The sequence below is a fragment of the Xiphophorus couchianus genome, chromosome 13 (genome assembly GCF_001444195.1).
Source record: "Xiphophorus couchianus chromosome 13, X_couchianus-1.0, whole genome shotgun sequence".
Taxonomy (NCBI): Eukaryota; Metazoa; Chordata; class Actinopteri; order Cyprinodontiformes; family Poeciliidae; genus Xiphophorus; species Xiphophorus couchianus.
In genome coordinates this window covers 576046-600649 of record NC_040240.1, presented here as the reverse complement: position 1 = coordinate 600649, position 24604 = coordinate 576046, and the positions used below count along the sequence as shown (strand labels likewise).

At 40.3% G+C, this 24604-nt stretch overlaps 1 protein-coding gene and 1 long non-coding RNA gene across 7 annotated transcripts in view; one reads left to right on the top strand and one right to left on the bottom strand.

The window, feature by feature from the left end:
* Positions 1-24604, bottom strand: part of LOC114155726 (uncharacterized) — a 274038-nt gene that overhangs the window by 198263 nt on the left and 51171 nt on the right. For 4 of the 6 annotated variants that reach the window (XR_003597813.1, XR_003597811.1, XM_028035761.1 and 1 more), the window contains exons 6-15: positions 19400-19492; positions 18975-19177; positions 18355-18554; positions 13402-13502; positions 13177-13260; positions 9441-9554; positions 8717-8854; positions 8350-8514; positions 4683-4795; positions 3219-3387 (exon numbers count right to left, since the gene is read on the bottom strand). Coding sequence is in view for 4 of the 6 variants with exons in the window: in XM_028035761.1 (XP_027891562.1) it covers positions 3219-3387; positions 4683-4795; positions 8350-8514; positions 8717-8854; positions 9441-9554; positions 13177-13260; positions 13402-13502; positions 18355-18554; positions 18975-19177; positions 19400-19492 (1380 nt within the window). In the remaining 2 variants the exon portion in view is untranslated. The remainder of the gene's footprint in view (positions 1-3218; positions 3388-4682; positions 4796-8349; positions 8515-8716; positions 8855-9440; positions 9555-13176; positions 13261-13401; positions 13503-18354; positions 18555-18974; positions 19178-19399; positions 19493-24604) is intronic. The other 2 variants (XM_028035763.1, XM_028035764.1) reach the window with 2 other exon arrangements.
* LOC114155730 (uncharacterized) lies at positions 13793-16047 on the top strand. Its single transcript, XR_003597817.1, has 2 exons — positions 13793-14072; positions 14570-16047. It is a non-coding gene; the product is annotated as an uncharacterized LOC114155730 (long non-coding RNA).

Sequence of the window (24604 nt, the reverse complement as noted above, 5' to 3'; positions counted from 1 at the left end):
AGTGTAGTTTTTCTCTATTTAGAAAAACTACACAGAATGAAAAACGTTAGCTTAGCTAAGAAGATAACAATCAGAGTAGTTAATCGAGTCAATTTAAATACAAAGTAAATATTTCTCGGTTGTTTAGTTTCACCGTGGAAATGCACAGTACTTGCTACAAAGAAATTTTGCATGCAAGATTAAGTTATTATTTTCTTTAATTCTCTTAACTGTGAAAGGTTAAGACTGTGGGTCTAGATCAGAGGTGGGCAATCCTGGTCCTCGAGGGCCGGTGTCCTGCAACTCTTAGATGTCTCCCTGGTCCAACACACTTGAATCCAACAGCTGAATCACCTAAGCTAAATCATTGTTCTGCACTAATCAGTCCAATTTTGCACAACTGCACTGTGGCACACTTGCTGTACATATATTTAAATATACATATCTGCATTTTTTGAATCTTTGCAAGGACTGCTCTAAGTTGCTTTTTATATTAACAGCATTTTATATTTTATTTTATCTATAACTACTACTCAGTGGTAGTTGTTATTGTGTCTTGTCTCTGTGCTGTAACTGCGAAGTAATTTCCCTGCTGGGATGAATAAAGTACTTCTATTCTATTCTAAGTGCAGTCAAGTTCTCCTGCTAATGACCTCATTATTTGACTCAGGTGTGTTTAAGTAGATCTAAAAGTTGCAGGAGACCTGCCCTCGAGGCCTGTAGTTGCCCACCCCTGGTCTAGATGGTACTGTAAAACGGTTGAAACAAGTCCACACAGCACATGAATTAGGGATTGTTCACTGCACTGCCACTTTCAAGATGGGGGCGATATAACGTAGGGTTCAGTCTACCCATTCATGTCTATGGTCCAATCAGCGATTTCTCAGGTCTCCCACTGGGAAGTGGGACATACCTCATCCGTTTTGTTAATGTTGCTACGTTTTTGTAATTGTGCTTCGTTAATGTTGTGTTTTTCAATTTGTTGAAGTGGTTTGCACCTCAGGGCCACTGTATTTACAGACATTAGGTGTGTAGCACTACAACATCTCACTATATTAAAGTTCCACAATTTCCTTTTAAAGTAAAGTCTGTCTCAAAGCACCACCATGACAGTAGCAGATTACATTTGCAACACTGTCACCCAAACTCTGAACATGGTCAGAGTGGAATGGGCCTAGAGTCAAACAAGCATGAAATCTGAAAAATGTTGACCAGTTAAACCTGGACTGAAATATTCTACTCTGACCACAGATTCTTTGAACCAATTTGTGATTTATAAAAAAATAAGAAATGGGGATTTTTCCTTTTCTCCCAATATATGGCCAAAATCTAGACTCATGCTTGCAAAGTCAAAGTCATCTTTGAGTATATAATGTATGTAGTTGTCAACATTTATTGTAATATGTTTGACATGAAAATATTTACATTGTTAATCCACAGTCCTAAAAATTCATGATGGAGTTTTTAGTTGTTTTAAATGAAGTCAAGGAAAACAGAAGTAGGATGTCTTTTATTAGCACACCACAACTTCTGCTTGGGGTGGATGTTTAGAATGTGCCATATATTAATTCAGTGTTATTTAAAATATGAGACAGTCAAATCAGTTTATCTATATATTAAAAAAAAACAAGTCACTTGTAAAAAAAGAAAAACTAAGTCAATCCAGTCCAGTCATACATACATTTCAATTGATCCCAACTATACAACAGTGCAATTACATTGTGTTTTCTATCCAAAGAAATCCAGCAGATTACAAAAAGTCACTGATTTGGAGGATTTCCTCCTTCTTTAGCAGCAGTGAATGACTGCTTGTAACTTTGACATTGACTTTGCAAGAATTTCTCAGTGTTTTCACTTGCATGTTTGGACAGCATGAAGGAAAATTCCCTTTTAACATGAAGAAACCGCCATCAGAACCTGACTCAGTGTGAGAGACCATCTCTCACGACTGATTAGAGTTTTGACAATAAAGAGTGATCACAAAAGCAGGAGCACTGAACCAGGATTATTTTCTATGCTAGAGAAAAGTAAAAAGGTAAAGGCAGTAGTAGTTCCTTTAGTGAAGCTCTATTTCTTAGCAACTTCTTTCTCACATAAAGTGTGACATCACCACTGCTCCTACTATTAAAAAAAGAGTAAAAAGTATTCAGTATATATTATTCTTACATTTTCTGATATTCTCTTAAAGAGAATCAATCAAAACTTTCCAAAATAATTAGAAATTGGCCTCAGCATTCTGTTTGGTACATGTCTTCAAAAAACAGACACCTTTATGAGTGTCCTGCGATGGACTGGTGACCTGCCCCATGTGAACTCCGCCTGTCACCTGTTGACTGCTTGAGATAAGCACCAGCACCTGTCTAGACTCTACATGGATACGCGTTTTAGATAATGGATGGATGGACCTTTACTAGTTGCTGGGGTGAAGAACAATTATGTGGTGAAAACTGATCTAGGACTGGAAAGACCCAAACTGACTGCAGGGAATCTGGGATTGTCACAGCTGCCGCTGAACTGTGACCACTCACACCTGATCATCATCACCCTGATCTCCAGCTGCTGCCATATAAGAACAGATCTTCCTCCTGCACTGCGTCAGATTGTTATGAAACCCTTAGCCTTAACACCTTCAGGCCTGCTGTAGCTACTTGAGCAATTTTCCCGGTTACTAAGCTGTCTCTTTCCTTCTGTCCAGTTGCCCTTCCTGTCCCCGATCCTGACCTACTCCACTGGATTTGGACCTCCTGGCTTTTGACCCTCCATATTTCTGACCCTGAAATCTGGAACCTGTTGACCTGGATTTGGATTCCCTGGCTCTGACCCTGGCCTGCCCAACTGTGAAAAAGCCGATTCCTCAATAAACACCTGTTCTGAATTCACTGCTCAGACCCTGCGTCCATCAGTGCTGGATTGTGTCAGGGATGATGCTTGTATGAGCAACAATAATAGAAGTGTGAATGCTGTCAATAACAGGAAGCGCAGCATTTATGTGATCTATTTTTTACTGTTCCTGACTGATTTCAAAACTATAAATTTCCACATTGTGCATTTGTTTGTAGCTTGGTGTCTTTTGGAATTGTCTGAAGCCATACAAAAAATACAACAGGTGACTTATTTGCATTTTGAAAGAAAATACTGTATATCTACAGTAAATCTATGTTATGATTAGCATCAGCAAGACATTAACAGAGCACTCATTGATGGATGCATTAAAGATACCAAGCCTAATGAGAACTTACGTCCCATTCTTGTAGCAACACTCTGACAGCTTCAGGAGAAATGAAGAGTCTCTTTGAGATGCAGAGCTTGGCCGTGATCTGTCCCAATAGATCCAGAACTGTGTGCCGGTACTCTTTGTATTCCAGCTTGATCCCATGGTACTTAGCAGTCACTCTCACATTGGTGAATCTGATGTTGTGAAAAAAACGTACCAGGGAAATTTTTTACAATAAAGCAGATCAATTTATTGGTTTATTAATAGTCTGTGCTAAAGGGATATATTATAGTTTACATAATAATGTAATATTAGTACATTAGTGTATTATTATAGAGGTTCTCAAAAGTCCATGTTCCCCTTGTCAAAAATCTCTCTTTTATCCCTCTCCCCTTCATCCCTCATCCATTCATCAATAAATCTTTAAATGCATATCTTTGTGGAGTGGTCCTTGCTAGTGAAATGGAGTTAATGTGTAAACTCAATTTCGGGGGCTGGGCCACGCCCAAACCACACCTCCAATTTTCCAGGCGACCTATTTATACTCTGCTCACCCACTCAACTCAGTCTGTTGCTTTTCATCAAACCCACCCTCCCTTACCCTTTACCTCTTTTATTTAATTTGTCTTCATTCATGACCACGCTTTGCTTTTCTTTTTGGTGCAGGTTTCGTCTGGGGGATCCTATGTTGGCTTGGGGAAAAATAAGAGGAACCGTTTCTCGAAGACCACACCACCACGCAGAGTCTTCACATCCTAAACCCTCAATCATTCTCCCCAGATGGCCAAATCATCCCTCCTTCCCTTCATCTCTCTCTTTTTCATCCCTCATCCATTCATCAATAAATCTTTAAACGCATATCTTTGTGGCGTGGTCCTTGCTAGTGCAGTGGAGTGTTGTCATTCGTTATGGAAAAGAATGGGTGACCGTGGATGTTGGGTTTTTTTGCAAAGCCAACACTCAGAGGGATGATTAAAAGTATCTTCAATTGGGTCACACAGGGACGTGATATCCTACAGTCTGTGCTGTAAAGAACGAATTGACTGAAAAGGAACTGTAGCACCAAGGAAGTGTGAAGGTGGCACTCAGTTCACCCAGGTGTTATGCACAGCTGAATGGTTGCCACAGAGATTAAAGGATTTCCCAATCATGCATGAAAAATCAAGGCAGCATTCATGTTTTTTGATGAGGCAACAAAATTATGACATGATGTTACGCTCAGAAAAGTTGGTTTTTACATAATACTGCCCCTTTAAAGCATGCAAATTAGAATATGTCAGAAAAATTCCTTAATTGAATTAGATTAAAGACTGACAATGAATCAAAATTATTGTATCAGATATATGTCACATGATATGAGAGCAAAAGTTGTAAAACTATTTCTAAACATCTCAATCTTCATGTTATAAATACCTGGCATTTTAACAAGGGGTGTACACTTTTAAGACCTACTATAACTTTCAAAATGTGCACATGAATGTCAATGAACCTCCTCTTTAGTTCTTCAATCTTGTCTGATGGAACCATCATGTTTCCAAAGTCATCCAGGTTTTGGAAGGACTGGAAGATTTTCAATTGCTGTGGCATCTCCTCTAAACAAATCTGCAAAGACAGGAAAACACTCACACATATGTACAGATCTCTCTCTCTCTCTTTGAGTGAATGGAATAGAGACAGGAGTGTTAGAATGAGTGAATTTTTGGGGGGTCTTTCTCTACCTTTTGCTGCAAAGTGTTTTGAACAGATTTCTTTGCACATAGTTGATCGATCTTAGTTTAGTTTGATTGCTCTAGCCTGGCCTGGTAGTTTTTGCAGTAGACTTGATTTGGCATTATGCCCATTGTAGAGGGTGGAGCAGAGTTTGAAAAGCTGACACATTGGCATGCTGTCAATCTCATACCAATGATTAGCTGTTCAGCAGAGAAGGCTACTGTAGCTGTAGGAGGAGTGGTGGGTTGTGATAGTGTGAATGGAGTGATTGTTATCTTTACTAATAGTACATCTAAGTGAATGATTTGATAGAGTCATCATCATTTATGACTGGTTCTTCCTCTGGTTAGTCCAGCCAAAAATATTATCATCTTAAATGTGCCCCTGTTTATTAAAAATTATCTTCTAGTCAAGTATTTGTCTCGGTAAGACCAGCTAGCTTCACCCATAAAGATGGTGCTTTTGGGTTGCAAATCTGTGCTCCTTGGACATGTGGTGTGACCCAGAAGACAGGTATTTAGGATCCTTAAGCTAATGAGCTTAACTTATCTTTTAATTTCAAAATAGATGGGTTTAATTATATGGTTTTTGCCTCTTCTGAGAACATGAAATGTTTTGGTTGTGGAGAATGACATAATTCAATCCTGCCCAGAAAAGCTCAAGAAAATCTCTGCATCATTCACCAGCTTATACACAGCTGGTGAATGATGCAATTGAGGGGCGGGTGCCAACTGCAACACTCTGTGAGCAGGTGTTAGGCTGCTGGGGGCATAGGCGGCTCCACTGCAGCAACTCCACCAGCAGCTCTGCTGGCACTGAGGCGGGCTGCGATTCCACTGTTTATTCTAGTGTCGTTGGTGAGAATCCTGCTGCTGATGGGACTATGGACCGTGGAGGCACTGCTGTTGTGGTTGCAGAGCAACAACCCTCTAGGATGCAATCTTTTATAAACTGTGATCATTCTAATGACAATGATAATCCAAGAGAAATTGATATAACAGACAGGGATATAAATAAGGACCAATTTGTGAATTGTTTGATGCCAATTCAGGGTAACAAAAAACCGATGAAGTTGAGGATGACAGCAGGTTTGATGAAGATTTTTAAAAACTGTCCTAGAAAATGAAAAGTTCAACTTTTTTAGGAACTAAGAGGGCAAATAAAGCAGGAGAGAGTGGTTTTGAGTCTGAAAATTACCTGTCTTTGAGCCAGGATCAGCAGAATCTGTATTCTCCTGCTTACTTCTTAATTTCTTACCGTAAGAGGTTTGTTTTCAATAAACAGACTTATAATCTCAGGGTTTGACAAAGAAAACTGGAAACTTTGTTGCTGTGTTAACAGATCAAACAATCTATCACTCGACAAAACTGAAACTTGAAAGTCAGAACCCAAACACTTACTGCTGATGAAGATGTTTAGACATATATTCTGTACATCCCTGTTATTCTGTGCCTCTATGTCTGCCTTTAATATAGGCACATTAAATTTGAATGGTGCCAGAGATGAAGTAAAAGGAGCTGCTTTTTTCAAGACTATAGTTTTAAAAATGTATATAACATAGGTTCAAGAAACCTGCTGATAATGAACGTGATTAGAAGAAGGGATGTGGGGAAGAGACAGAGGTGAAAGGGGCTTGGTATTGTCATCTCATATGTGCAGTTGTAGTGGAGGTGTGGGGATGGTGTTTTCTAAGAATTTCTTGCCTATTTCTTGTTAAGCAGAGGAAATAATTGAGGACGGGTTACTGAAAGATAAAGCCAAATATGAAATTGAGTTCTGGACAGAATGACTCTGTGGAATATTTTATGTGACGCCGTCAAAGATTGTAGTGAAAATGAATATTTGTTTTTGTGTGGAGATTTTAATTGGACTGAAAATAGATTATTATATCTACTAGATAGGAACCATTAAGAATCTCATTCTGAATCCTCTCAAAGGCTTACACAGCTGATTACAGCTGCTGACCTTTCACATGTGTGCAGAGTTTTCAACAGAAATTAGAGAGAGCACAGAGTCATTCTAAAGACAATCTTTTATTCCTGGCATTGTTGGATCATATATATTTGTTTAAACATTATTTGAATATTAGAAATTGCCAAATAATCCCTGTTGTGGTTTTTCTGATCATTGTCTGGCTTGTTGTTCTGTATATATTAAAAATGTTCATATATGAGGTACCTGCCGGCGTTTTAATATAGGTCTTTTAAATGATAGCGCTTTTAGAACAGCTTTTGAATATTTTTGGGTTCATCACAAACCATCCAAATCAAAATTTTCTTGTGTCCAATAGTGGTGGGATTATGGTAAATGTTAAATCAAGTAGTTGTGTCAACAGTTCACCCCTAATGTCACTAAAGACATGACCAGATCTATGAGGAACTTGGAAGGTAGAACTGCAGGGTTTAACAGCACCTACAGGAAACCAAGGGTTTTCAAATTTCCTCAAATCTAAAAAGGCTTCTGTTCACCTCAGGAGCCAAAGGAGCATTGATCAGATCATGTTTCCTGAGTATAACAGAGATGGATGCTCCGTCTCACTTCTTTGGACTGGAAAAAAGGAATGGGGAAAGAAAGATTGTTCACTCTCTAAAGTCTGATTGTGGTTATGCGATCTTGGACTTTTCTGATGTGAGCGATGGTTTCTTCGAAGGACTTCCTGAAGTGGACGCTATAGTTAATCAAAAACTGGAGGCTCAGCTTAATCTACATAAATTACATACTGCTTTGATGAGCCTAAAGAGTGGTATATCCATTACCAATTAATAGGTATTCCTGTTAATTTTTACAAGTCCTGATGGTCCGTGATAGGTGAGGATTTGCTGCATCATCTGCAGAGAAGTTGGCTGCTTCCGAGCTGCAGAAGAGCAGTCATTACTCTGCTCCCAAAGAAGGGAGATTTACTAGATTTAAAGAACTGGTGACCTGTTTCTTTGCTCTGCATGAACTACAAGATCTTTTCCAAAGTCCTGGGTGCCAGGAGATGATGGCTTCAGTCATTCATGGACACCAGACATATCGTTGTCTGGCAGGCTGATAAGTGATAATATGACTTTAGTCAGAGATGTTTTGGAAATCTGCAGCTCATGGGCAGCTATTGGTCTTATTGCTATAGATGAAGAAAAAGTGACTGGGTTGAACGCTAATATTTGTGACAAACTTTGACTGCTTTTGGTTTCAACTCAGGTTTCATAGCTATGATTCAGGTTCTGTAAAGTGGCAGAGTGAGTGCGCTTGAAATGGATGGAGGCTTAAGTGCTTCATTTACTGTTTTAGGGGGAGTGATGCAAGGGTGTTCTTTGTCAGGAATTCTTTATTCCTTTGCAATTTAACCTTGGCTTCAAAAATTGAGAAAAGATCATGTTTTTCCTACTTTGTGCAATGTCTCTTTAAAGTTGTCAGTTCTCTCTCACTCTCTGTTTCTCTCTCTCCTCTAGTTGATTAGTTACCTTGAGAAGCTCCTGTTTCTCCCTTGCTTCATCGGCAGCACAGCCATGATCCTGAGAGTCACCTTGTTCTTCAGCCAGAGCTCCCTCTGTTCTCAGCAACCATCCAGCTACAGTATCCAGAGGGGCAGGAAGGCTCCTGTCTAACTCAACTTTGAATTTTCGCAGCTGGATGAAAGCAGAACATGAAGACAATTTCTTTGATGTTAAACTACAGAGGGTTACAGAGTTTTTATGATTGGTAGACCATATGTTTTAATTTTGATTTGCAAAAACCTAATTCAAATCAACGTGTCTACGTTTATGCAATGTACTTTAAATGTACAAGAAACAAAATATGTTTCTAAATTATATGAGAACCAAACAGAACCTTTTCACTGAGGCATTCCCATGCTTCCCTAAGAGACCGTTGATCCTGGCTTATGTTTGGAGTGCGTCTCACTGCTGTCAGTAAAGGCATGATGGGCCTACGCTGCTCATTAAAGGACACAAGAAAGGTCTGAAAAACCTAAAGAAAACACAAATCTCTGTTAGACACATTATTGACAAATCAACTCAAGAAAAAACACAAAGCCAAGAAAGTAAGCTATGTTCCAGAGAGCTAAACATTGCAATGATTTGCTATTATGGAGTCTTCATACCCCTTGAATTTTTTCACATCATGTCACTTTTAAGCTACAACATTCAGTGCATTTAAGATTACTTTATGACAAACCAATACAACGCAGTTTGGAACTGTGAAGTAGATGGAAAATCATACATGGTTTTCATGATGTTTACAAGTAAAACCTTGCAAAATATGTCTAGCGAGTCATCAATATGCGATATGTAATGGTTGAAAACTTATATTTTATGTACAGTATACATTTCTCTACCCTTTTGACACTGCTCTTCTACTTCAGTTAAACACCTCATAATACTGCACTTAATGAAAATAAACATCAATTATTAATATAAAGCCAATTTTAATCAATGGTACTAATACTGATATATCCCAGTTGTGAAATGAATAGTGAAAAACTACAAAAGGTTTGAAAACTTTTCACAAGGCATATTAAACTCAGCAGTGCAGAAACTCTGGTCCAGAAACGCACATGGTATCGCTCAGAGTAGCTTTCTCCTTCTGTGGAGTCCCATCCTTCCAACAGCTCATCAAAGGCCTGGACAAGCCAGCAAGTCACTTCTTGTGCATTGCGATCAGGTGTCGCCTGGAAGCATTATAAATTACAAATATAAGGTTTCAGTTGAGGCTTCATATGAACCCTTCTAATGTCACTCACTGTTCTGAAGCAGAGGAACACATCCATGCCGTACTAAAGACAGGAACAAACTAGTTTGGCAGAACTTGCGAAAAGGATCTGGTGGGGAGCAGGTGACACAGGTGGGGTTAAATACACAAGAGAGTAATCAGGGAACACGAGGGACAGCTGGTAACAATCAAGGAGTGTACTCGACAACAAAGAAATACGATTATCAGGCAAACACATACAAAAATCAATATCCTCACAGTACACCCCTTTCAAGCACCGCCAGAAATCTTGGGCCCCATGACAAAAAATTAAATTGGGCCTTCCCTTCGCAGCTGCTGTTACAATTTCTTGATTCTATCTGACTCATCAAAAGCGTCACAATTTTAAAGACTTGCAACTGCCTTGCTTTCTTTGGTCCAATTCTGATACGATCACAATGTTCACCAGTGAATTTTACATGCAACAGTCCACATACTGCATGCAAATAGGTTGCTTAAATTTTTTTATTATTGCAAAATATACATGAAGTAATCCAGACTTCTCAAAAATGCTTTATAGTTGCATTTTGTTCAAGCTGCCGAATATAACTTTAATAAAAAATATTAACGTTTTTTCATATTTGTTAAAGCTGTTGCCATGTTGTGATAGTTTGCTATGAAACGCTAATCTGTGAAAAGATCAATCTCCTCCACCTGCTCCCTGAGCTGCTACTGCTGTCTAAAGAAACACACTGTTCTGACCAAAACAACCAATCAGAAACAGGAGGACAGTCTTAGCACTATCAACCTCATTCACTCACTGGTACATGTGCTAATGGAAGATTTTATAAAGATTGTTAGAATTTCTGTGAGAAATAAATAAATAGTTTTTGTTGTGTAACTGTAAAAAGAGTAGAGAGACAGGAAAAATCCCTGGAATGATGCTAACTAGCTTGTCACTGAACACTGTGTTGCGCAGTTTTTTCACTGGGAAAGGGAGGAGGGGTTATGTTGGTATTGGGGCTATAGCTACTGCTGACTGACTCATCTGTTGTTAAGTGTGGTAAAAGATGCAGGGACAAGTTAAATACATGAATATGTTGTTAAGTTCTTTCCTACATTCATTAGATGCTAATGAAATGGAGGCAAACAGTAGTCTGTAGCTAAGCTAACTATGCTAAATCGTTGATCATTTCACACGATCTCTTTTGGTTATAAATTCACACTCTTGTCTTTTTCCTCTCTCTATCTCTTTTTGAAAATCAGACTTTATTATCCAGGGGGATGTTCAGGGCAAATATGGATGTGTGCTTTTTGGCCTGGGAATGGTAATATTTAATTTTTACTGATAACACAATTTTAAATACATTTAATAATATGATTAATTTTGTAATTGACAGGGCCCCCAATGTTTTTCTCTTGTATATATAAGAAAAAAAAAAATTTCTGTGGGAGGTTCCGCTGTCGACCAGGAGCCCTTGGAATTGTCCTAACTTTTCCCCCCTATACGGCACCCCTGTCCCCACGCCTCTAAAAGTCCAAGCAAAAAACAACTCAACCAGGGTGGGCACAGGGGCGCTGGATGGGGGGCCAGAGTCCAAAGAAAAACATCACAAAAAGAAACAAACAAAAATAAAACCAGTCCAAATAAACCACACAGTCAGAGAGGAACCTGCTGCAAAAAGTCAGGTGGGCAGCGATGTTGGAAGGGGACCCCTCGTTTCAGGTCTGACAGAGAGGCCGACGTGATCCACAAAGAGTGTTGGAGAGAAGCCAGGAGGCTGCACAAACCCACGAAGAACCTCAAAGAGGCCTGCTGGAGCCACGAGGTGGACCTGAAGCACTGGCTCAGGCTCAGGGAGGCTAGCCGCCGGCTCAGGGAGGGCACTAGGAATTTCGCTAGGAGACTCGGGCAGAGCGCTGGGAAGCTCACTAGGAGACTAGGGCTAGTGCTGGGAGGTGTCGGGAAAACTCTTTCTGACGCAAAGAATTCCTTTCTCCGCTTACTGGGGCAGGGTGCCTGCTTACCGGGGTTGGACATGCGGCTGGTGCTGGAGACGGGAGAAGGATACTGCTATGTTTTACCATTGCACTAACTTTGCATGACATTTACCTTTAACTGGCTGGACAGCAACAACGTTGAATGTGCGTCTGTTCATGTCAGGGTGATTACTTTTGTCACACTGTTTGTTATTGATGTGTGCCCCATTATATTATTTTTTATTTTATTTTCAATAAAGCCAAAAAAACACATTGCTATATTTCCGCCTTTTAACCCAAAACATCACATGCAGCCATGAATTGTGGGTAATACACTTTGCTGAAGTTCCCCTGGATGCAGACTTGGCAATGGGAAGCTGACCAAGCATCCACATATGACGAGTACGGAGTGAGAATGTATTGGTTCATCTGCCTTATGTGTGATGGGATGTGGATTGTCTATTCAACTTGTTGAATATTAATAAACTGCATAAAATTCAAATGCAACTGAATAGCACATGTCAATATCATTTAAAAATTCAAGGATAAAAATACATTATGACAGAATATTTTTGACAGTGTCAGTCAAAATGATGGATGACAAAAAAGTGTAGCCCCACCTGTGGTCTGAGCGTCCACACCAAAGAAAATAAAGTCAGGATTTATAGCATTAGTTTTCTAAAAAAAAAAAGTTGGTCGCCGTCTTTAATGAAGTCAAGTACAGTGTGATGCTAACCAACCAACTGGCAGAAGTTGAAGTTTTAAGACACAGCCCTCCTTATTTGGAAATTAAAATGAGAAATGCATAGAGAAATGGGAAAAGGAATTAATAAATGAATGAATAAAAAACATAATAAATATATATAAAATAAATACTGTATATGTGACTAAATAAATATATGAATAAATTTAGATAAGGCCATTATTGCAAAAGCGATTAAATAAAGAAGCCAATTAATAATATGTTTACTTATTGATTTAATTAATTCTGACTGAATTGGGTCTCCATAAGACTCAGTAAAGGTGGCCCTTTGTCAACAATTCACCTTTTACAGAATTTCTAGGCCCAGCCAAGGTTTTGAGGGAAACTGTTTGGTGTTTTGGTTTTCAGGATCCTGACTTTGCTTTTTGTTGTGGCTCTGCAAGCTGATATCCAGGTTTTGGTGGAGCAGTTGACAGCCAAGCACTAAGCTTTGTTCATTTTAATGCACCAAATAAAATGAGAGATGCAGATAAAATGCTGTCAGTCTGTTACAAAAATATTTTACAGTTCCAACTTTTTATATTTCATAAAACCAAAGAAGGGTAGACATCTCATAATTTTAAAAACATTTTCACGCTACATATTTCAAACAACTAATTTGAAAAAAACAACTGGATCAAGAACCTCATTGTTCAACTCATTTTATATCATGCTGTAGTTTAATCCATTAGCTCATTACAGTAGTTGCCTGCCAGTCTAACTGCTATTATAAAATGTTATGGAAAATCACATGAGGGAAATAATTCAGAAACACAACTAGCAAGTCAGCTGATGCACATGTGTGCACAAAAAACAGCTGAAATTATGACAGCATGAGGGAAAAAGAGAGGCAGAGGCAGGATACAATGGTTTGTTGTACCTGTTGAAGAGGTGAAGCAGAAATAGCAGGAGTGTAGTGAACAGGCATGTTGATAGGTGAGGGGCTTTCTAGAGGAGTCAGGTACTGTGTTTAAGGGGGGAAAAGGCAAGTAGAAGAAGGAAAGAGGTGACAAGGAGGGGTTAGAACAAACTCAAAGAAAAAAATCATGTCTAAAGGGAAAATCAGTGGCATGCTAAGTATGAGAACTTTAATCAAAACACTGACCTGCATCTCATCTTCTTGGGCAGCCACATCTCTAGAGTATTGCAGGAACTGAGCGACATAGGTCATGATGGACTTCTCATCTGGGTCTCTGACATCCACATCTGCATCAACATCAGAGACCTCCATGATCAGCCTCACTACAACACCACCCTCAGAGGTTCACAACCAACTCAAAAGTATGAGGAGTTTAGTTCTGGGAACAAATATGGGGAGGGGAAGTAGATCCCTAATTTCTGAAAAATGTAGATAAATGCTGCCATGGTAATGAACCAGCAGGCAGATCAGAGGAAACAAATGAGGCACTTGTATGAGGGTCATATGAACAAATGAGAGAGTCAGCAGACTTTCTATCGTCATTCAGCTCTCCCTGAGGCTTAATGGGAACGTCTCAGAACATTTAGCAACAGTCTGAATAAGTGCTCCTGATTTATTTGGAATCAATGAGAATGTTTCCTAAATCAGTTTCTATTTAGACTCTGTACACTGTAAAATGTAATAGTATATCTTACTCTAAAAGAAAAGTGACCTTAACTCATTCCAGGTTACTCTGTTGATGTGTGTTTGATATGATTTTTCAGAGTACAGTTATTACTGCGAAGCGAACGGCAGTTCTTCATGGCCTTCCTGTGATCCTTGGAGATGAAAACACAGACTTCTTCAAGACAAGCTTTGTAAGTCATCTTTATTACATTTTTATAATTCCACACTGCGGTATGTCCCACTTAATTCTGCTCCTTATGTGACTTTGATAGCTTTAGTTTTAGTTACTGTTCTTTCACTCAGCCTGAATCAGTGCTTCTGTACTTCTTACATGATGCACTGATAAAATATCCCCAATCAGAACACTCTGCTGTCTTTTGAAAGGTTTCAGTTGTAGTTCTCTAGCATCACACCATGTGAAACCCGAATGTCATCAAGAACAAAAAAGTACAATGAATTTCACTTAGCTGATGAAGTGCAACATGTAAAATGTTATGAACTTTCCCTTCCAACATCAACACTTATTTATCACTGACACTTTTGGGAAATGCGCTCACTGTACTGTCATAGAAGGCTGATGATGAGTGGACTGCCATAGGTGGGACAGCTGTAAACTGTCGGAGAAGCAGCCGTGATGAAGAAGTGTTACATTGATATGTAATTGTGGTGTTGCTTCTATTGTTGTTAGGACTGCGAAGACCCAGACGTGTCTCACAACCCCATTGGGATTCTGACCATCATTCCTGAGGACAGGCAGGCCTCCCCTGACTCACTGCACCTCAGGTACTGCCATCATTTTGGAAGGAAGTCTTCTCATGAATGACCTTGGAAATCTTCCACATGCCACGTGCTTGCTCTTTGGACTTATTTATGCTCTGAATTTGGAGTACCCTCAACAACTGAAGTACACCTTTGACTTCATCCAAAAGGTGCTTCTCTCACTTGGACATAAATCCCTAAAACCAAAAATACAATCACTCAAAAATCTTCTGATGTAATGAGTGAATGTGAAGTGACATTATGGATCAATGTTGATACCTTTACCCTTATTGGAAAAGTGATTTTTATTTCTTGTTTGATTCTTTTTTGTTGGAAGGAGCATCACTGCACTTGCAGACTACTAAATGGTTTTATGTTAATGAGGAGAAACATTACTTCACTTCACTACTTCACTATTCACTTTATTGATGTTATGATAAATGTTAGCTCTATTATTGAGAATTGAGTTTTTGTTTCACACCAGTCAACAAAGACATTTAAGCAGGGATTCTCAAAGTTTTAAAGACTGAGGGCCACTTGAAGGATTCAATATTAGATTGAAGGCTGCCCTAGAAAAAAAGTCATGTCATTTTTTTTTTTTTTTCTAAAAACGCCTATGGAAAACTTTGTTTCCAGGTTAGTGTGTATGTAACCACACTTGAGAACCCTGTATTTAAGGTAAACCTGTTTAATTATTAAACATTTTTGTCCATTCAAACTGTTGTCTGTTGGCTCTTCGTTTCAATAACTTAACACTTTTGGTTCATCTTACTTGAACATATCAAGGCAATTGGTTTCCTGATATTTTGCAAGTAATGTGAACGCTTAAACGTGTAAGCATAACTTATTTTTATGAGTACTGCTTAATTGACATAACTCACAAATTGAAGTAGTCATAATTGACATTTTATAGTCAACCTTACTAATGATTTTGAGTTACCTATACTCAAGTTTACTGCCATTGCATGAGTTGTCTGAATGAATATTTTACAGTTAACCCAATTAATGATTTTGAGTTAACAGCACTCAGGTTTACTGCCATTATCTGAGTGGTCTAAACATAGTTATTTATAGCTATAACACCTTAAAATGAATTAGCTACTTTACTTGGAGATTTTGAGGCAATCGGTTTCCTAACTTTTTTTAAGTAAAGTGAACTTATTACATTTTACAGTGTACAACTGGCATATACAAGGGATGAAAAACCTCTTTGAAGATTCACTGATGACACTGAAAACTGTCAGGATAAAACAAACAAATCACAAGATCATCAACATTAAAGCTGAGGATTTTGAAAGTTATTCAAAATCAAATTTTTATGCTGAAATTTTTTACAGGTGGTGCAGACTTTTCATAGTAGTGATTCAGGTGGTTTCAGAAAGTTATAAGATACTTTCAAAAAACATTAAAAAAACAATATAGGAATGTACAGATATTAGAAAACATAATGTGTACTTTTGAATATTAAGTACTAAGTACTTCAAGTATTAGAATTTATCCACTACTGTGTAATGTTAACATGCTGCCATAGCCCTATCAACCCAGAACCTAGAACTTGAATCTCCAAAAGAATCATTTTGAGGGAGTTGGGATTTGCAACTCATCATCAAAGAATCAAAGACAAATCTTCAATAACAGTGGAAACCTAATAAAAACTGTCTAGTGAGACGTGTTTGACTGCTGTAATGGAAATAGTTTTTTACTGATTATTAAGAAAGGGATACATGCATTTTTGATATCCCTTTTTTTGTTAAAATTTAAGTAAAAGAAGAATTTTCCATCCATCCACCCATTTTCTTACACCTGTCCCTAGTGGGGTCAGGAGAGGTGCTGGTGCCTATCTCCAGCTAACGTTTTGGGCGAGAGGTGGTTCACCCTGGACGGGTCGCCAGTCTGTCACAGGGCAACACAGAGACAAACAATCATGCACACACACACTCACACCTACGGAGAATTTAGAGACCAATTAACCTGACAGTCATGTTTTTGGACTGTGGGAGGAAACCAGAGTACCTGGAGAGAACCCACGCATGCACAGGGAGAACCATGCAAACTCCAAGCAGAAATACCCCGGGCCGGTAATCGAACCAGGACCTTCTTGCTGCAAGGCAACAGTGCTACTAACTGCGCAGCCCACAAAATAAGAATTTTGAATTTGATCATTTTCCATGTAACTGCATATATTTTATAACAAAAGTTGTCCATATTCAAAGGCTTTTCAAACAAACATACATTAGCAATCTGAATTTCTGTATTCAATAACTGTTTATGATAAATAATCTCTGGTCTCATACATCAAATCTTACAGATTTGAGATATTATCTAGCGATGCACTAAGAAATCAACTGCTGACCTAAATCAGCTTGATATCCAATCAGTGAACACACCATCACCAGGCCCGGTGGCTTGGGCAGGCATTGGGGGGCACTAGGGGGCATTGCCCGCCCATGGAGTCAGCTGTGCTCTCCCTGGACAGAAAGCTGCTTTTTTATTTTTACCTTAGAGTGGCCAACTTTCTACTATTCCTATCTCTATTTGATGGGCTTCAGCACTTCCTGTATCTTTGCCCTCTGTCCCCCCCACATTTTTCAGCCGTTACAGCTGTTTAATCCATTGTTAACCCTCCGTTAGTGGATCGGCAGCCACTGGACCGTCCTTGGAACTCCATGCCAAAACATGCAGCACCCTCTTGTTTTGAGTCACCGCGATGCCTCTGACTGCGTCTTATCAAATGCCTTCTCTCCCTAGCTTTCACTGCTCCAGTCAGACAGATTTCAGCAGTGGCAGTGGAGTGGACCTGTAAACACATTAAGAAGCGCAACAGGACCGCCTGACTGACAATAAAGAGCGGCGATGTGAAAAACTCATAAAACCTGGGCAACAAAACAGTTCTGTGGCTCAACAGTCAGGAAACAGAAAAGCCTGATCTGAAAGTCAGTCCCTGCTAGTGCCTCATAAATGAAATCTCCCTATTGGTCTCTGGCATCCAGCAGAAACAAGCACAGCGAATCGACTCTTACTCGTCAGGCAGGTTCGGCCCAAGGTAATATGAGGCATTAGGCAGAATCTGATTTAGCTAAAAGCAAAGTGTGAGATCTTCTTCAGGTAACAAGAATGCTGAACATAATACTGCAAAGTTCTATTTTACCTGAGTTCTGAAACTCTGTATTTCATGAGCCATCTGGGCTGAAGAAATGTACAAAATATTCTTTAGCTTCACCAGAAACTCCAGAATAGGGCCACTAGTGAGCACTGTTTCCAGCTTAAGTATATTGCACATGTCCCTCTTTCTTTTCTTGTTGACAGAGGAAGAATAAATGTTTTAAACTTTTCAACCGTTTCCTCTCTAAATTACTCCATGAGCATGACTGGCCTGTACACAGGTGTGTTATCAGAACACAAAGCCAGGTCAATATTAACCTAAAGTCTTTAAACCTGGTCTGGGAATAAAGGTGTAATACATATGCTGTAGCAGCAGATGACATTAATGTCAATAGTAACTGCGTCAACATTCAAAAGCAGAAGATCAGAGAATGGCTTATATTGCCAGGCTGCAAATTCTCCTAAAAAATTGTAGGTTGTTTTGTTTTTTTACACAGTTTACCCTTATCTCTGTGAAGAGTCACTGAAAAGAATTAGATTTGTGGGATGATGTGTTTTATATTAGCAAATATTAAATGTCAACACTTAAAAGCACCAAATTTGGGTACTTGCCATTGGGATTCAGCAGTCTTGGAATTCTAAACTCTGTCTCCGCAACGTGGAAGGCCTCCTCAAGGTTCTGCTTGTTACTCCTGGTTCTAGCTTTGGAAAGATCTATCAAGTTGGGTCTGAGGGTGTTCAGGATTGTGAGAAAGACCACACCACTCCTCCAGCTTGCCTTGAAGTCTTTTATGCTTACTGAACAGCCAGCTCTGAAGGAAAAAAATATATAAATCCAGTAAAATATTTTTTTCACTCAAAACCAAGATTGAATTAGAAACTTAAGGCCAGGTCTGACTTAGGCTAACTTTATGGTAACACAAAGTTACCCTGTAAAGGGAACATTTACAGTCACACCTTTTTCAATTTCATCTAATCATCAAGTTGTATTCATTTTTATTATTTTTACAGTGACATACAGCTCTGCAGTTTTAAATAATTTCAGTTCAAATTCTGAGAATGGTGTGCATATATTTCAACTTCTGATTTTAGCTTGACAATATAAGGGGAGATGTACCACCTTGTATTGACAGACAGAATTCACATAGGCTCCGATATGATTGATTATGAATGCAGAAACAGAGAAAATACAAATGTGTCCTTGATCAGTAATGCCAATGAACTTAGCTAACCTGTGGCACTGCTCTCTGACCCATAGCAACAGGGCTTTCTTAGCAGAAACTCGAAAGCGGCTGTGTAAAGGAGAGCCTTTGGGAGGAACAGGGCTATTGCTGGCTGAGCGGCTCGAGAGCGTGGAGCGACTGTCCAAACTGGCCAAAGACTCCATGGACGACTGACGGGAATCAAATGAGAGGCAGCTGGCCAACTCTTCAATCTGGGAAACACAAAACCAATAAAGCTTTGAGAAAATCTGGACAATGCACAAAGGTTTGCCTTTGACTGTTTTTATTATCTAATTACTACATCTCATACCTTAAGTCTTAGGTAGTAAAAAGCTCTCAACTACTTTTAGTGCTGTGATCATATCAAATAGATGAAATAAGTTATGCCCAACGAGAAACAAAAAAGTAAAAGCAATAAGTGTAAGTGAACTTACATGATACTGAAGGATAATTGTCCATATTAGACCCAAGATGATGGAGGGTTTGCCATCAATTATATCAGGAGTGTTTATGTTGACTAATTTGATCTAAAGAGACAGACAGATACATGTTTGTTATTTTAACAGGTGAGATCATTTTATTCATTAGAATATCAATACAATAATTTTATATTTTGTGAAAACTGACACTAAAATCCAATAGGAATGGTAAGATGTAGGGATGATTTGGTATAAAATATGTCCAACCAGGCAATATAAAACTAATCTAATTTTTCATGATTTGAAACCAGGCAATTTCTGGAAAGTCAGAAGATACAGACCAAAGCTTTTTGGTATTTTCAGATATGTAGTGCGTTAAATGTGGTCTAATTTCAGTTACTGAATTTGTTACCTAGTCGCTTCATTTCATTTCACACAGAAAAATCTCCAAATTAACCAAAACTTACCTGTACAAACTTGAAATTTTGTAATGGAAGTACTTGTAATGCCACCATGGAGCTTTACTATAGTAAGCAGACTGCAGTGATCATCTATATTAAAAGCCAGCTTAATATATATTTTGGATTTACATGTTAGTCAGAACCTGGATATGCTGCAAATTTTCTATTCTATTTTATTCTTTTCTAGTTTCATCTATTCATTCTTGTATAAATTTAAATGTCAACAGGAAGTTGATGTTTAAGGTTGAAGGCTGGTTTAAGACGAAGGTTGGTGTACGAACTGTGGACTGGTTAAAAACTGCTGCTCTGAGGTGATAGAACTCATGAGAGCGAAATGTCGGCCATACTCTCTGCCTTGGCAGTTTACTGCCGTGTTCCTCACCATTGTTTACATCCCTCCAGGTGCTAACGGCAACGAAGCATCAAAGGAGCTACATGACACCATTATCTCACTGCAAATGAAGCACCCAGAGTTGTTTTACGTGGTTGCGGGGGACTTTAACCACGTGAAACTGACGGACACTCTGCCCAGTTTTTACCACCATATCACCCTCCCCACACACGGAGACAATACTCTGGACTGTGTGTACACTAACATTCACGGTGTTACAGAGCTCTTCCTCGCCCCCGTCTTGGCCTCTCTGACCACATCTCATTCTGGCACCAGCATATCGTCCACTGATGGGATGGATTAAATCAACGAAGAAGACAGTCACTGTGTGGCCCAGGGATGCAGCCTGTGTGCTCCAGGACTGTTTTCAGTGCACAGATTGGCAGGTCTTCAGCGAGGCAGCTACTTATGAGGGAGAGGTGGACCTGGAGGAATACACCTCCTCTGTCAGCCTACAAGTGTGCTGATGATGTCACCACCACCAGGACTGCAACTTGTTACCCGAACCAGAAAACCTGGCTGAGTGCTGAGGTGAGAGCTTCTGACAGTCAGGGACGCTGCGTTCAGGGCAGGCAAGGCATCCACACTCCGAGAAGTGAAGAAAGAATTGGTTGAAGGGATTGTGAGGGCCAAAGCCGCATACGCCCAGAAAAATCAAGGTCACTTCACCACCAACGACGCCCTGCACATGTGGAAGGGGATCAAGTGCATCACTAACTACATCATCAGGAGTGCACAATGCCCAATGAACCCCTCACTTCCGGATGCACTTAATAAGTTCTACACCTGCTTTGAGGATCCTAACACCTCCCTCAGCACCAGACTAATACCATCACCTGGTGACACAGCTCTCTGTGTGACCACAGCAGATGTGAAAAAGACCCTGCAGGAAATCAATCCCCGTAAGGATGCAGGCCCCAACAACCTAACCCAGACTGGGTACAGAGGAACTGTGCACAGAAGTTGTCTGAGGTGTTGGCGGACATTTCAACACATCACTTGAAACGTCCGCCTTTAAGCAGGTGTGCCTACCTGCTTAAAGACTGCCATTTTTGTCCCTGTCCCCAAGTGCTCCACAGTGATGAGCCAGAATGACTATTGGCCTATAGCCTTAACATCGGTTGTCATGAAGTCCCTTGAGAGGGTAGTCATGAATCACACCAAGGACTCCATCGAAGTCACTGTGGAGCCCCATTAGTACGCCTACAGAAAGAACCACTCCACTGCCGACACCATTTCATCGGTGATCCACACAGCCCTCACCCAGCTGCAGAGCAGAAACTGTTACATCCATCTGCCTTTTCTGGATTTCTCCTCAGCCTTCAACATCATCATCCCACAGACCCTGGTGCAGAAGCTCTTCTATCTTGGACTGAGTTCCACACTGGGGAACTGGATTGTGGACACCCTGACCAACAGACCTCAGACTGTCAGGATCAACAACACCGTCTCCTCCTCCATTACCTTCAGCACTGGCTCAGGCTGCGTGCCGAGTTTCCTCCTTTTCACTCTGCTGACGCATGACTGCTCGGCAAGACACCTGAGCTGTCATATAGTGAAGTTTGCCGCTGACACAGCAGTAGAGGGATGCATCATGAACAGTGATGAGTCAATATACAGAGAGGAGGTGGAAAACCTGGTGCAGTGGTGCAGAAAAATAACTCCTGCATCAACATGAAGAAGACCAAGGAGATGGTGGTGGATATTAGAAGGGACAAGGATCCTCTTCAGCCCCTGTATATCGGAGGAGCAACTGTAGAGGTGGTCTCCAGCTACAGGTACGTGGGTGTGCATATATCCAGTGACCTCACCTGGAGTACCAACACCTCCTGTCTGGTCAGGAAGGCCCACCAGCATCTCAACTTCCTCAGGAAGCTGCGGAGAGCTGGACGTGGGAACTCAGTCCTGAGGAGCTTTTATCGCTGTGTGGTGGAGAGCATTCTCTGCACCTTCATCACCGTGTGGCGCAGCAGCTGCACAGCTGCTGAGAGGACGGCTCTGCAGAGGCTGCACAGAGTACTGTGGGGAGCAGCCTTTTTCCACCTCGGACGTCTACAAAGCATGATGCAGATGGAGGGCGCTCCTCATCATGAAGGACTCCACCCATCCTGCACACAGACTGTTCCAACTACTCCCCATGCAGGAGGCTGATGAGCATCCAGAGCAAGACCACCAGGCAGAGGAACAGTTTCTTCCCTTCAGCCGACAGACTGCTGAACTCAAACTTCACCGAATACAGCTTCATTTCATAGTTTATTTATACACAGACTCATAACTGCACATGTCTCTTACATTTCTTTATTGTTCATCTGTTTATTTGTTTATTTAATTGTATTATTTATCTACTTATTTTTTTTGGTGTAGTGGATTTCTTGAAATAAAATATTATTTGTATCTTATCTAGGTTGTTTTAGATCTGGGGATTATAGAAAATGACCATAACATGGCTAGACATTACTAGCCAACTGATTCAAGAATAGTTTAAAGGGGAAAAGTGCTTCCATGTGTTTGCCCACCACATAGTGACTTAATGACTTAATGTCGTGTTTTGATTGTTGATTCTATGTTGCATCGTGTTTCTGTGTTTGATATGATGTAAAGCACTTTGAAATGCCTTGCTGCTGAAATGTGCTATACAAATAAAATTTTATTTGATTGATAGTGCCATTTTGTAGCACAATCAAGTAACTAGTATGTTGCCTTCAGTTGTTAGAAAAATGCTGCACATATCAAATATGACATAAAAGAAATCTGACTCTATAATTCAACGTCCTGAAACTGGGTCTCTGTCTCCTTAACAAACTCCTGCTCTTTCCGACACTCCGCCTTCATGAAGTCATAACAACATCGCTCCTGTATTAACCCTTTAGCAACGTTTTTACCACAAGTAGTCTGTATTATTGAACTCAGCATAGATGTTCATTTTCACCAGGTGTTTTATAATTGCTGCTGGCTAGTTTGAAGGGGAAGCATGAGGGAAGGCTGTTCTATGATGCAGAAGTTTGGAAACTGCAGCTCCGTGGAGCAAGTCCAAATGAAGTTCCAAGTTAATAGAGTATAAGTAAAATCCAAAGTCTTTTGTGACTTTATAGAATAGAATTCAACTTTATTGTCATTGCACTGTCACAAGTACAAGCAACGAGATGTAGTTTGCATCTATCCAGAAGTGCTCTACGAGATATAAATATTTATTTACAGATGTACAAGACTATGTATGTATGGACTATAAGGGGTTATAGCACGAGATATAGATATTGTGTATAAATATAAATATGGGAGCTATATGCACAGATTATACAGAATATATAAGAATGTTAGGGAATGGATTATAGATAAATAATGGCAGACAAAATTTACAGGTTGTATGTGTGTGTGAAGAAAGCAGTCCGTGATGTGTGTGTGTGAGGATAGTCCATGTGTTATTGTTGTATGAGAGGATAGGGGAGTACAGTCCTTATAGTTTATGTTTTATGTCAGGAGGCGTTCAAAAGCGTGACAGCTGTGGGAAATAAGCTGTTCCGGTGCCTGGTGGTTCTGGTCAGTAGGCTTCTGTAACGCCTCCCAGAGGGCAGGAGGGAAAAGAGTGTGTGTGCTGGGTGAGTGGAGTCCTTTGTGATTTTCCCGGCCCTTTTCAAACACCGCTTCCTGTAGATGTCCTTGATGGCAGGGAGCGGTGCCCTGGCGATATACTGGGCAGTTTTCACCACCCTCTGCAGCGCCTGCCGGTCGGAGACAGAGCAGTTCCCGTACCAAGCTGTAATACAGTTGGTGAGGATGCTCTCAATGGTGCAGCGGTAGAAGTTCGTGAGGATCTCTGAGGACAGGTGGTTCTTCCTCAGGGTCCTCATGAAGAAGAGGCGCTGATGCGCCTTCTTAATGAGTTTGGAGCAGCTGGTCGTCCAAGTCAGGTCCTCGGAGATGTGGACTCCCAGGAACTTAAAGGTGTCCACACGCTCCACCACTGTCCCCTTAATGTGGATGGGTGGATGTGGGTCAGCGTTCCTCCTGAAGTCCACAATAAGCTCCTTGGTCTTCTCGGTGTTCAGCTGCAGGTTGTTTTTGTTGCACCACTCAGCCATACAGTCTACCTCCTCCCTGTAAGCGGCCTCGTCATTATCTCTGATGAGGCTGATCACCGTGGTGTCGTCTGCGAACTTGATGATGGCGTTAGAGCCATGGACACGTCTGCAGTCGTAGGTGAAGAGGGAGTAGAGGAAGGGACTCATCACACAGCCTTGTGGCACTCCGGTGTTTATGATGATGGTGGATGAGAAGTGGTTGTCCAGCCGGACATGTTGAGGTCGACTGGTCAGGAAGTCGAGCAACCAGTTACACATGAGTGGACTGATGCCGAGGTCTGTGAGTTTG